We start from the raw sequence: 13,690 nt of genomic DNA, 5'->3' as shown, positions 1-13,690 counted from the left end.
TTGTTAGTGTTCTTTGGACAGAGGAATTAATTTTAATTTTGGTTCTCTTGAGAGTGAATAAAGAACTGGTCTCCAAGCCAAGAATACGTGGGTTCAAGTCCTAGCTTATACATGTGCTGGCAATGTGACCCCACAGTGGCATTTGCCCTCTCAGTGCCCCAGACTACCTTCTAAGACTTGAAGTTGGTAGCTTTCCCTGGGCATGCCAAAAGTATATTGGAATGGCTAGTCCTTATGGCTCTTCCTTTTGTTAGATTATACAAATTAATCACTATGCTTTTGTGACCTTTGAAGCCAAGTCTTCTAACTTGAAGTGCAGTCAGTCATCTTTTCCCACAGAAGCAAAATACAGGTTTCTGGAACCTATATATTCCTTCCTGGCATAGAGCCCACAGGGAAATGAATTTTGATATGTCAAGTTCCACACTGGAGATAAGCAATTTTTTTTTTTTCCAGAAGAGCTGATAGGTTCCTCATAAATTCTTGAGTTCGATACCAGCAGCATTATTGACAGCTCAAAATTTTACTATCTTTTTTTCTTTGGTGGCATTGGTGGGGTATTCTGAGGAATAGCCAGACCTGCAAGTTCACAGATTTGGGGAATTCCTGGCATATTCTTCACATACCCAGATAAGCCACTCATGTTTACTTTGTCGTCTTGAAGCTTTTTTTGTATCACCCATAGATTAGGTGCCTTCCTCTTGACTCTGGTCCTAGAGCCACTTTGCATCTGAAACAGAATTGAAACCAAATGTTCCTTATTCCCAAGCTAACCTGCTAACATTCCATGGTTCTTCTTCGGTGCCCCAAGGTGCATCAATACAAGCATATGCTGTAGCTGTGAGAGAGCATAAAGAAAGACTTCATTCACATAGTAGCTATTGCTTGAAATGAGTCTTCAAAGAAGAACAGAATTCTGTCAGGTGAACATAAAGCAGGAGAGCCCTCCAGGTATGGGAGAACAGCTAGTAGTAACAAAAGCAAAGAGATAAAAGAAATGTTATATGTGAAGGAACAGGGGGAAAAAAAGCACAACAGAGTGTGAGAAGGATAGTAAGTAATGTCCCTGGACCCAGAAATTTAGCATAGAGCCAGATTACGAAAAGCTTAAAATTAAACAAAAGAGTTTATGCTTGATCCTGGAGGCAACAAGGAACTCTAGGAGTTTCTTAAGTTAAAAGAATGTCAGGATGGAAAACTATTGAAGGAATTATGGCTGTGTAAGTAGAAATAGCCTCTGCTGTTTTCCAGCTGTCATAGGGCACAGGGATGGGCCCATTCTGTTTGTACCCAGAGGTCAGAAAGCACCAGAGTCAGTATGCCAACATTGTAGAGCCAGCTCAGGTTAGGTGCCAGGAAAGCTTTATGACCATTGACTTGCCTATCAGATGAATGGAATTCTTTGTCATTGAAGCCTTCAATTGGAGTTTGAAGAACGACTATGTAACTCCAAACCCTGCTGCCTTCTTAGTAACTTGTGTCCTCACAAGCTAGTTTGAACAATCCACCTTATACCCCATTTTGAAAGTTTCCTCATCTCCAAGCCCATGGTTCCTACCCTTCCTGTTGGATTTTCAGAAGTTGTTAAAATTGGTGAAGGTATCACCGTCTCTGAAGTCTGTCTTCAGAAGAGAGAAGACAGGAGAAAGAAGGGAAATCTAAACCTTGGGCCTTAGTATATGAATCTTATTGAGACAGGTAGTAGGAAAAGCCATGAGTCTAGTGCCACTGGAGCAGGAATGATCTCTATGTGGGCTACTATGTGTGCTGAGAATTAAACTGAAGGGGTAAGATAGATTGTAAAGGTAGAATGTGAAGACGATGGCAGGCTCTCATCTGCATCAGTTGTACACAAGAGTTAAGGGAACAATTCAAATGTCTTAAAATCAGTTAAATAATTCCTGGACAGTTATTCAGATATTGAATAATGAAATAGTTAATGATTAGTTAGTCATTTTCAGTCCAGTTGTATTTTCATTTTTGTTTTCAAATGCTTTGGGGAAAGCATTATGATTGTTCATTATAATTCTCTCATAATGAACAGTAATCTTAGAAACATCAAGTGTTCCCAGGTGGTTAAAGATTAATTGATCCCATTTTCTTTGGCCTGGACATTAGAACTGTAGTTGTTTGTGAAATTATTTCTGTGGTGATTTTTCAAAGAGCCATTGTTATTTCTTTTTAATCATAAAAGGCTCTTTGAAAAGAAAATATAAAGGAGAGCGCATAAGAGATGCTTTATTTCAATGCTTTTTCAGATGAATGCACTGGACACACTTGGTCAAACGGCTTTGCACAGAGCAGCCTTGGCAGGCCACTTGCAGACTTGCCGCCTCCTGCTGAGTTATGGCTCCGATCCTTCCATCATCTCCCTACAAGGTTTTACAGCTGCCCAGATGGGAAATGAAGCCGTGCAGCAGATTCTAAGTGGTGAGTCCCAGGAGTCATTTTTAACTCTACCACTCTCATTTGTGTTACTAATGTCCACCACACTAATGCAATTGGATGGTAATGAGTGCCATAACTGTTTTCCCCCCTTTCATTTGGCTTTCTGTTTCTTTTTATTACCATCTTTAATACCAAGGAAGCAAATAATATGGTATCAGCAAGCAGGAGGATAAAGAACACCTTCAGTTTAAAAAAAGATTTAACATGAAAATAGCAAGTTCTTTCTGTAATGTGATAGCAAGTATGCAAAGCCATAAGTTAATATATAAAATGGGAAAACAGAAGTATTCCCATTAAAACCAGATAAAGAAAATCTTTATAGAGAAGTTGTCGTGTTTATCCTTAGGGATTTTCTTGACCTTGAGGCACATCTTATAATACTGAAGAAATTTGTGCTGATCATTATTTTAGTTGTAAACTTTTGGGCCTTTGAACACACATGTGCTGTGCATCTATTTTAATATGCACTATGATATCAATATAGATTTCTTCAGCAGAGTTCTATATAATGTGTTTTTCCTCTTAATATTAACATTAAAACAGACAACACAGAACTTGTGCACAAGTGACTTCCTACCTGAGAATGGATTCAGATGAAACTCATCCGTGCACCCCTAGAAATATAGTTTTCAGTTTGTGTCTTCCTTTTCCTAGGTGTGGCTAAAAACAGGTTGGTTTGTTCAAAAATTCTTTAGACTTTGTTCTTAGCCCACTATCCTGTGCTTTTTATAGCAATTTACCAAAAACAAATCATAAATTGATCATCTTAATCCAGCGGAACAGGAATTGGGATGTATTTCAGAAACATTGGTAGTTCCATGTACAACTATCTGATTTATAAGACAAGCAAATATATTTTAATATAAAAACTTACCCACAAACTTTAGAAATCAGAGCCACATGCTCATGTAACTTTCAAGTAACACCACTAGAGATCGCCAGAATTTTATGTTTATATAAATGTACAGGCCATCTTCTTAGATGTGGAGAGGTTCCATTCTGCATTAATTTCAGAAGGAGCAAACCTTTCAAATCAAATGACACAATGGCTTGTGTATATTTCGTGTGTGTGTGTGTGTGTGTGTGTGTGTGTGTGTGTGTGTGTGTGTGTGTGTATGTCTTTTCATGCATTGTAGGTTTATAGTGATATTTTGCTCAACACCGCTTGGTCATTCTAACATCAATATAGAAGGAAACATTTTGTTCCTCCCCACCTTATTGATTCTTTGTCACACTCCCTTTCCTATCCTCTCTGTTCCTCACTCTTTCACCTTAGAAAAAGTAATCATTCACTTTGAACTCTCCAAGTCTCTTCATCTTAAAATTCCTAAAAATTATGCCCCTATCCGTTATTCCTTTGATCTCTTCTTTTTCCTCTGGCTAATTTGCCTCTTAGTCATCTATCTGAAAACTATTCTTTATTCTATTCCTTTCTGCCAACTTCTCTGTGCTCTAAAAACATGCCCAAGGGTTTATGTTTTGGAAACTTTAACTTAACTCTTGCCATCCTTTCACACTGTTGTTTATATCTTTCCTATCTCTCTTCACAGCCAAATTCTTAGAAAAAGCTGTTACTTATGCTTGCCTCCACTTCTCCCACTTCTCAGTCTTTTACACTTTTGTTTCAAATCTTAGCACTCACCTCAAACTTCTTTAGAGTTATCAATAATCTCTTTATTGTCAGATCTTTTCATGTTGTTTTTAATTTGAATACTTCCTTATCTCCATAGAACTTGCCACTATTGCATGCCCTCTCCTCCCCCACCTCTTCCTTGCAAAGACTTACTCATTTCCTTTCTCTGTGTTTATGACCATTTCTCCTAGTTGTCTCCTTCCTATATGACCATTCCCCAGACTCCTCTATTGGATTATTATTTAATGTATATATGTAACATGCCCTTCATTGTGAGTGCATACCAGTACTTTGTCCTGGGTTCTCTATTCTCTATATTTTCCTCTCGTTGGCTTAATTCTTATAGATGTAATTAACTCTATGAATGTCATTCCCCCTATCTGTATGTCACCCCCCAAGTCTTGCATCATTAGCTACATATTAGACATTTCAAACTGGATGTCCCAAAGGAAGTTTTAACTCTTTTTAGAAACACACAGAATTCATTGTTATCTCCCTAAAGCCTTCTTCTTTTCTGCCTGTGGCATCACTAAAACTATTATTGTATCAAATTCCCTGATAAAAGTGTTAAAGGTATTGACCATATCACAGACCTACTAAAAAAAACTTCTGTGAATCCCTTCTACTTTTAGGAGTAATCAGTTAGCAAACACTTATTCTTCACTTACTATATGTACATTTCTGGGGATTCAAAGAAAAACATGAAACTTGCCAAAATTCTAATGGATGCGATAACAAGTCCATAAATAATTGTATATACAATGTATACAGTATTGGAAGAGTCTTCATAGACAGGTAGCAGGGGAACCAAGCTTCAAAGCTAACTGGACATTTTAAAAGGCAGAAGGTAGGAGGAGAAGAGCCTTAATGAGAAGAAACTTTGGATTGTAATAGTATTTTCGATTGACGATGATAGACCTTGAAGGCTAGACATAGTAAATATGAACTCTTCTGATAGACTGCTAGACTTCTGCCAGCCTTTTTACCCATCATTTCCAAAATTCATTATTCTTTATTCGTTCTATGGGTTTAAAGTAAAACTGTTCACCATACATGACACTCCATTTCCCCTTTTTCCTTTTAACCTCTCATCAAAGGTCCATGGATAGTAACCTCCATGAAGCTATTCCTTGTTCCCATGCTCCAGGCTTCTAGAATTTCCTCATCAAAATGTTCACTGATGGATGAACATCACCATCAAGGACAGTAGGCTTCTTAAGCTGTTTTCATGTTTGTTTTTGAACAGTGCTTTGAATATATAGTGTAGATGATTAATAAATGCTTGTTGATTGATTGATTGTAGCCCATCTCCTCTGGGTACTCTTCCCTCCCTGGGATTGCTCAAACTATAGTTTTTGCAATTCCTACCTGTTGGATTCATCCTTCTAGGCTCCATTGCAGCTTCATCTGACATCTAACATCCAAGGCTATCCATGCATATAGAGCCTTGAAGGATATTATCCATCTACCTATCCCTGTTCAGCTTCTGGAACCCCAGACTGTATCTCCAGCTATCAGTTTGGCTGTCATCTCTGCCAAAAATATCTTAGAAGAGACCTAAATATTATTCCTCCTGAAGCTTCCCCTTCTCCAAACTGGCCCATTCCTGTTGAGTTCAGCCCCAAACACCAAAGTGCATAACCTTTAAGAATTGTCAGTTCTTCAGGCACTTTTCTGGCTTTCTCTGTGTGATGCACACTTCCACCCTGCTCCCCATTACCCCCATCCTCCATCACCATATCTAAGGAGATTCCCAATTTTGTCAATTCCAATTCTTCAGCCTCTCATCTGTCCCCTTCTCTCTAATGCTACCAAACACAGCCCCTCCAATGTAGACCCTCATCACTTCAGCAGCAATGTTCTCATTGGTTTGGGTGCTAGCAGATCACACTTAATTTCCCTTCCTGCATTCCCAGCTCTGACCAAGGGATGACCTTTCTTTGTCCCAGAGATGAGGCTTTATCTGCTATCTCCCCGCTTTTATAGAGGCTGTGTCCCAGGCCTTAAAGGTCTGCTTTTCCTCTTCCTCTCAACTTTGTAGAAACCTGACTCAAATACCAGTCTCCTCAAACTGTCTTCCCTGAATTCCCTCACATCATAATACCTACCCCTAATCATAGTTGATTTAGTTTTTAAAAATATATTCTACATTTACTTAATCTGTGAATAGGTATCTTTCCTCCAGTAATACATGAGCACCTTGAAGGCAAGGACTATCTCACTTCTGTATTTCTCTTTCTAGTACCAACCAGTGCCAAGCCCCCTTCATTGGCTATTGTTAGTAGTGATTTCTCTGTTTTATCTTTGAATAATTTGAAAGCAAATGCTAGATAAGAGGTTACACAATAAGTCACTATGAAATGTGAATGACAGATTAGTCAGAACTTCAATTAAAACGTTCTTGTCTAGATTATGTATTATAGATGTAACTTTGAATGATCACAAGGCCATAGCCAGAAAAGTTGAGAGCAAAGGTGATAACTGTAGAGGAAGGAGCAAGGGGGTTTGTTTTCCACAGTGTCTGTAGTCTTGTATATAAATATGACCTGGTGACTGATGGCTGTATGTGGTGGGAAAGTAAGACCCTACTCGGCCCTGGGGCATCACTTTCAAGATCACCATGGGTAGTGTGCCTTGCCAAACACTGGTTTAGAATATGTATGTCTTTGCTATCCTCTAACCCTCCTCCTCTCAGTTATCCTTTGCTTTTTCCTTATCTCCAACTTGTCTCAACCTGTTTTGCAGAAAGTACACCTGTGCGCACTTCGGATGTTGACTACCGGCTCTTAGAGGCATCCAAAGCAGGAGACTTAGAAACTGTGAAGGTAAGGCAAGTCACTGTTAACTTACTCCACCATCATTACCTGCAGGACAGTAGACATCACACTGTACCAGCACATTCTGCAGTTGTTCAATATTGCTCAGTGCCATGATCTTCCAGTATTTATGTCATTCTATCTCCTCCTTTCTCAGAGACTTCAACTGGACACATAGCCATCTTCACTCCGACCTTTGCTCTTAACACAGGGAACTTCAGTATGCACATCTATGTTTCTTCAAACACCCAGATTCCATGGCCTGCCTCCCTCCTGTACCTCCAATGCCCATGGGGTGGTGGGAAAGAAGAGTCACTCATAACCCTTCTGTCCCTATCTTTCATCCCCTACTGGGACCTGGAACTCCTCATTCCCCAATACTCTCAAGGCTATTAGCCCTGCTCTGATGACTTCACTTTACTTCCTTCCCAATCTGAAACCTAACTTTGATCAGTTCGATATTCCTTTATTCTCTGCTCTTAAATCCCTTGCCCTCTTGTCCTAATGTTGTATGTTTCTTAGCAAACACCTAGTATTAGAGGGAATCATCAAGACCTTGGTTATTGGCTTCATGAAGAACAGAAGCATCAGACATGTAGTCTACATGTAGTATTGTAGACTACCAAATCAAGCTTGAGCTAGATTAAAATGTATTTGGGAACTATTACAAAATTAATAAAAATACAATAAAACAAACATAGTTATTACATGATATGACTAAGTTAGTAGTAGCCTCTAGGGATCCTTATGTACAGATCATTTCTCTTTGAAATATTTTTCTTTGAGTTTGACACCATTGATCTAGAACATATGTGAATGCTTTGACTTCTCTCTTTTGGTTCACTATCATATTCCCAATAGCTATCCCAAACCTTGTACCCTCTTCCTAAGCCTCCTAAAGCTACCAGTTTCAGAAGATCTCATGTCCCACTTTAGTGAGAAAATAGAAATAATTAACACTGAGGTCCCTCCTCTTCACTTCTCTAGATCTCAGAACCCCTTAGCATCAGCCCCCAGTCTCTTCATTTGTGCCAGCCTCTGATAAAGAAATGACCAACACTTCACTTTGTGCTCTTTTTTTCCCTCCAAATTTATTATTTATTTTAAACTTGCTTTTCTTTTTAAATTTATAGTTCCAAATTCTCTTGTCATCCCACCCTTCCCCCACCCATTTTGAAGGCAAGCAAAATGACGTTAACAATACGTGTGAAATCATAACAAAATCTCTTTCCATATTAGCCATACTACCAAAAAAAAAAAAAAAAAAAAAAGAGAAAATTTTACTTCACTTTGCATTCAGTTCTCTCTCTGGTGGTGTATAGCATTTTTTAATCTTTAGTCCTTCAGAATTGTCTTAGTTTATTATATTGATCAGAGTTGCCAGTTCTTTCACAGTTGATTATCATTACATTACTGTTATATATAGCATCAGTTCATAATAGGTCTTACTATGGTTTTTTTTTTCTGAAACCACCATCTCCTCATTTATTCATCGTTCATTTATTTCAGTCATGTCCAATTTTTGTGCTCCCATTTGAGGTTTTCTTCTTCAATGAAGAACTGAGGCAAATTAGGGTGGAGTTGAGTTACTTGGTCAGAGTCACACAAGCTGCTAAACATCTGAGTTTGCAATTGCATTCTCCAACATTTATTATTTCTAATAGGTGTGAAGTGATAGTCCAGAGTTGTTTGCCTTTCTCTAATGAGCATTGATTTAGAGCATTTTTTCTTATGATTGTAAATAGTTTTGATTTCTTCTAAAAACTGCTAGTTCATATTCTTTAACTATCAATTGGGGAATAGCTTTTGTTTTTTGTTTTTTTATTTGGCTCATTTTCCTATATTTGAGAAATGAAGTCTTTATCAGAGAAATTTGCTACAAATTTTCCCCCACAGTTTCCAGTTCTTATTTTCTAAATGTGCCATTTTCAACTACAATCAAATCCTATTTACAAACAGTATGGTCCAAGTTGTAGTAATAGCTGCATCTATACATTCTCCAAAGTTCATATTTTAGAAATCACAAGTCCTCAATCAGTATATTTTGTGAAAAGCTAGGCTTTTTTCCACCTCTTTTCATAGTACCTGGCACATAGGTCTTAATGAAAGTTTATCAATTTTATTAATAGTTGAATATTTTGTTCTTTTACATATCAGTATTCTTAAGATGGCCCAAAAGTTTAGTAGTATTTACCATGGTCATTTACCTTATTATGAGTTCTTTTCAAGATTTCTTTATTCAGTATTATGAGGATTCAGCCTATGGGTTTGCCAGTAACCAGAATTGGTATTCAAAAAATATATCTAGTTACTAATTTCAAAATTGCATCCTTCCATGTGTATCATCACATAGAAAAGTGTCAGTTATTATCATCATCAAAGTTTGCAAAATGGTCTTTAGATGTTGTCTCATTTTGATCCTCATAATAATCCTGGGAGAAAACTAAAATGAGAGATTAAATGGCCTGCTTACTGTCAGCTAGTAAGTACTGGAGACAGCTCTTCTGACTTCTCATTCCACCTTCTCTACACTTTTCCAGTGAGTTGCTTCTATGCGTGTGATTCCGTGTTTTATACGTTTAACCCTCTATGTGTCTATGTCATGTAATACAATTTTCTTAACAGTAAAATGGGACTAATTATATCACCTCTCTCCCAGGATTTATTGGGAGGAGCAAAGGAGACAGTATTATCATTTAACACAGTGCATTTAGTAGACACTATATAAATGCTTTTTTTCCTTTCTCTGCCTTGCTCTTGCACTAACCCATCTCCTAATTGCCAATCCTATATTGCCTGCTATCTGTTAGACATTTCAGACATAGTTATCTTCAGCTCAAACAAGCCAGAACATAACTCACTTATTTTTCCACCCAAACTGATTTCTTTTTTACCCATGGCACCACCACTCTTTCTGTCACTCAGGTTCACAAGTTTAATGATATCCTCACTTCTCTCCTTTATCCTGCATCTCCATTTAATTGGCAAGTCTTATCAATCCTCTTTCCATAGTATCTCTCATACATATTCTTTTTTTCTATCTTCCCATTGCCACTATCCTAGTTAAAGATCCTCTATATCTTTCACCCAAGCTTTAATAGGGGACTGATTCTTTTTTTTTTTTTGGCTTTTTATTTACAAGATATATATACATGCGTAATTTTTCAGCATTGACAATTGCAAAACCTTTTGTTCCAATTTTTCCCCTCCTTCCCCCCACTCTCTCCCCCAGATGGCAAGTTGACCAATACATGTTAAATATGTTAAAGTATAAGTTAAATACAATATATGTTTACATGTCCATACAGTTATTTTGCTGTACAAAAAAGAATCAGACTTTGAAATAGTGTACAATTAACCTGTGAAGGAAATCAAAAATGCAGGCAGACAAAAATAAAGGGATTGGGAATTCTAGGTAGTGGTTCATTGACCTGTCCAGCTCATTTCACTCAGCATCAGTTCATATAAGTCTCTCCAGGCCTTTTTGAAATCGTCCTGTTGGTCATTTCTTACAGAACAATAATATTCCACAATATTCATATACCACAATTTATTCAGCCATTCTCTAATTGATGGACATCCACTCAGTTTCCAGTTTCTGGCCACTACAAAGAGGGCTGTCACAAACATTCTTTCCCTTTTTAAAAATCTCTTTGGATTATAAGCCCAGTAGTAACACTGCTGGATCAAAGGGTATGCACAGTTTGATAACTTTTTGAGCATAGTTCCAAATTGCTCTCCAGAATGGCTGGATATATTCACAATTTCATCAACAATGTATCAGTATCCCAGTTTCCCCACATCCCCTCCAACATTGTGCATTATCTTCTCCTGTCATTCTAGCCAATCTGACAAGTGTGTAGTGGTATTTCAGAGTTGTCTTAATTTGAATTTCTCTGATTAATAATGACTTGGAGCATCTTTTCATATGGCTAGAAATAGTTTCAATTCCTTCGTCTGAGAATTGTCTGTTCATCTTTTGACCATTTATCAATTGGGAAATGGCTTGATTTCTTATAAATTAGAGTCAATTCTCTATATATTTTGGAAATTAGGCCTTTATCAGAACCTTTGACTACAAAAATGTTTTCCCAGTTTATTGCTTCCCTTATAATCTTGTCTGCATTAGTTTTGTTTGTACAAAAATTTTTTCAGTTTGATATAACAAAATTTTCTATTTTGTGATCAATAGTGATTCTAGTTTTAATTTGGTAATAAATTTCTTCCTCTTCCACAGGTCTGAGAGGTATGCTGTCCTATGTTCTTCTAATTTATTTATAATCTCATTTTTTATGCCTAGGACATGAACCCATTTTGATCATATCTTGGTGTATAGTGTTAAGTGTGGGTCAATGCCTAGTTTCTGCCATACTAATTTCCAATTTTCCCAGCAGTTTTTGTCAAACAGCGAGTTCTTATCCCAAAAGCTAGGGTCTTTGGGTTTGTCGAACACTAGATTATTAAAGTTATTGACTATTTTGTCCTTTCAACCTAACCTATTCCACTGATCAACTAGTCTATTTCTTAGCCAATATCAAATGGTTTTGGTAAATGCTACTTATTTATAATATAATTTTAGATCAGGTATAGCTAGGCCACGTTCATTTGATTTTTTTTTTTCATTAGTTCCCTTGAAATTCTTGATCTTTGTTTTTCCATATGAACTTTGTTATTTTTCTAGATCATTAAAATAGTTTTGGGGGAGTTTGATTGGTATAGTGCTAAATAAATAGATTAGTTTAGGTATATTGTCATCTTTATTATATTTGCTTGCCCTCTCCAAGAGCATTTAATATTGTTCCAATTGGTTAGATCTGACTTTGTGTGGAAAGTGTTTTGTAGTTTTGCTCATATAGTTCCTGATTTTCCCTTGGCAGATAGATTCCTAAATATTCTATACTATCAGTAGTTTACTTTAAACATAATTTCTCTTTGTAACTCTGTTGGTGATATATAAGAATGCTGATGACTTATGTGGGTTTATTTTGTATCTTGCAACTTTGCTAAAGGTGTGGATTATTTCTAATAGCTTTTTAGTAGAATCTCTGGGGTTCTCTAAGTATACCATCAGCAAAGAGTGATAATTTGGTTTCCTCATTACCTACTCTTAATTCCTTTAATCTCTTTCTCAACTCTTATTGCTGAAGCTAGCATTTTTAATACAATATTAAATAGTAATGGTGGTAGTAGACAACTTTGTTTCACTCCTGATCTTATTGAGAATGGTTCCAGTTTATCCCCATTACATATGGTGCTTAACTGATGGTTTTAAATAAATGCTACTGATTATTTTAAGGAAAAGTCCATTTATTCCTATACTCTCAAGTGTTTTTAATAGGAATGGATGTTGGATTTTATCAAATGCTTTTTCTGCATTTATTGAGATAATCATATAGTTTTTGTTGATTTGGTTATTGATATGGTCAATTATACTAATAGTTTTCCTAATATTAAACCAGCCCTGCATTCCTGGTATAAATCCTACTTGATCATGGTGTATTATCCTGGGGATGATTTTCTGTATCTTTTTGCTAATATCTTATTTAAGATTTTAACATCAATATTCATTAGGGATATTGGTCTATAATTTTCTTTCTCTGTTTTCAACCTATCTGGTTTAGGTATCAGTACCATGTCTGTGTCAAAAGAGGAATTTAGTAGGTTTCTTTCAATCCCTATTTTTTTTTTCAAATAGTTTATATAACATTGGAGTTAATTGTTCTTTAAATGTTTAGTAGAATTCACATGTAAATCCATCTGGTCCTGGGGATTTTTTCTTAGGGAGTTGATTAATAGCTTGTTCTATTGCTTTTTCTGAAATGGGACTATTTAAGCAATTTACTTCCTCCTCTGTTAATCTGGGAAATCTATATTTTTTGAGGTAGTCATCCATTTCATAGTGGCCTGATTCTTATTGGTCTCCTTCCCGTTCCTTTATAATCTCTTCATAGTTGTCAGTTATCTTTCTAAAGCATAGCTTTCACCAGGTAACTCTCCTGCTCAAAGAATTCCAATGGCTCCCTCTTGCCTCTGGAGTCAAATACAAACTGATGCATTTGACATTTAAAACCTTTCGCAAACTGGGTTCCAGCCTACTTATCCATTAATACCTTTTACATGAACTCTTTGATTTTGCCAAATTAATATTTTGATAATTCTTTACCCATCCCAGGTACTTGTATTAAGGTAGAACCTGAAATGGCTAAGGAAATAAGTTTAAACTTCTGAGCATATTCATTTATTACATAATGCATGCCAATTGAATAATGAGTTGGGGCCAGGCCTCCTCAGTTCAGCACTAGATCCTGAATACAGGAAAAAACAGATTTTTATGCATTAAAAGATAATAATTAGCAGACTATAAAGCAGAATATATGAGATTATAGGCATGTAGGGAGGGATGATCCAGCTTCCCAGCAATGCAGGCTAAATTCAAACAATACTTAGGTTTCTCATAATTCCTGTAATTCAGTAAAGTTTTCTAACAAGATAAATGTTGTACTTAGACCCATAATTAAGTAGAAAGGGAACTGAACTAGATTCAGAATTGAGTCCTAAGATGGAGTCGTTGTGAGTCACTAAATCCTCCCAATTTCCCCACTTTGATTTCTGGGAAACAGGCTTCCCCTGTGGCAAGTAGAATCTGACATGACTCCCAAAACTCCAAATACCTATTTAGCTAATAAATTGTACAATTATTTCCTCACTTCTTATTAATTATCCATTGCAGCCTGCATACCTTTGTAGTATTACTACATGTTACCCTTGTCTGTAATAGACTATCCTCCCTTTT

At 36.6% G+C, this 13,690-nt stretch overlaps 1 protein-coding gene across 1 annotated transcript in view; it reads left to right on the top strand.

Annotated features, from left to right (window-relative positions):
- TNKS (tankyrase) overlaps positions 1–13,690 on the top strand; it is a 206,256-nt gene that overhangs the window by 150,090 nt on the left and 42,476 nt on the right. The window contains 2 exon segments of the mRNA XM_074272527.1: positions 2,259–2,430; positions 6,827–6,906. Of these exon segments, the coding sequence (XP_074128628.1) occupies positions 2,259–2,430; positions 6,827–6,906 (252 nt within the window).

Source organism: Sminthopsis crassicaudata, chromosome 6, assembly GCF_048593235.1.
Source record: "Sminthopsis crassicaudata isolate SCR6 chromosome 6, ASM4859323v1, whole genome shotgun sequence".
NCBI lineage: Eukaryota > Metazoa > Chordata > Mammalia > Dasyuromorphia > Dasyuridae > Sminthopsis > Sminthopsis crassicaudata.
Note: the sequence above shows the minus strand (reverse complement) of the source record. Positions and strands in the feature narration are given on the sequence as shown.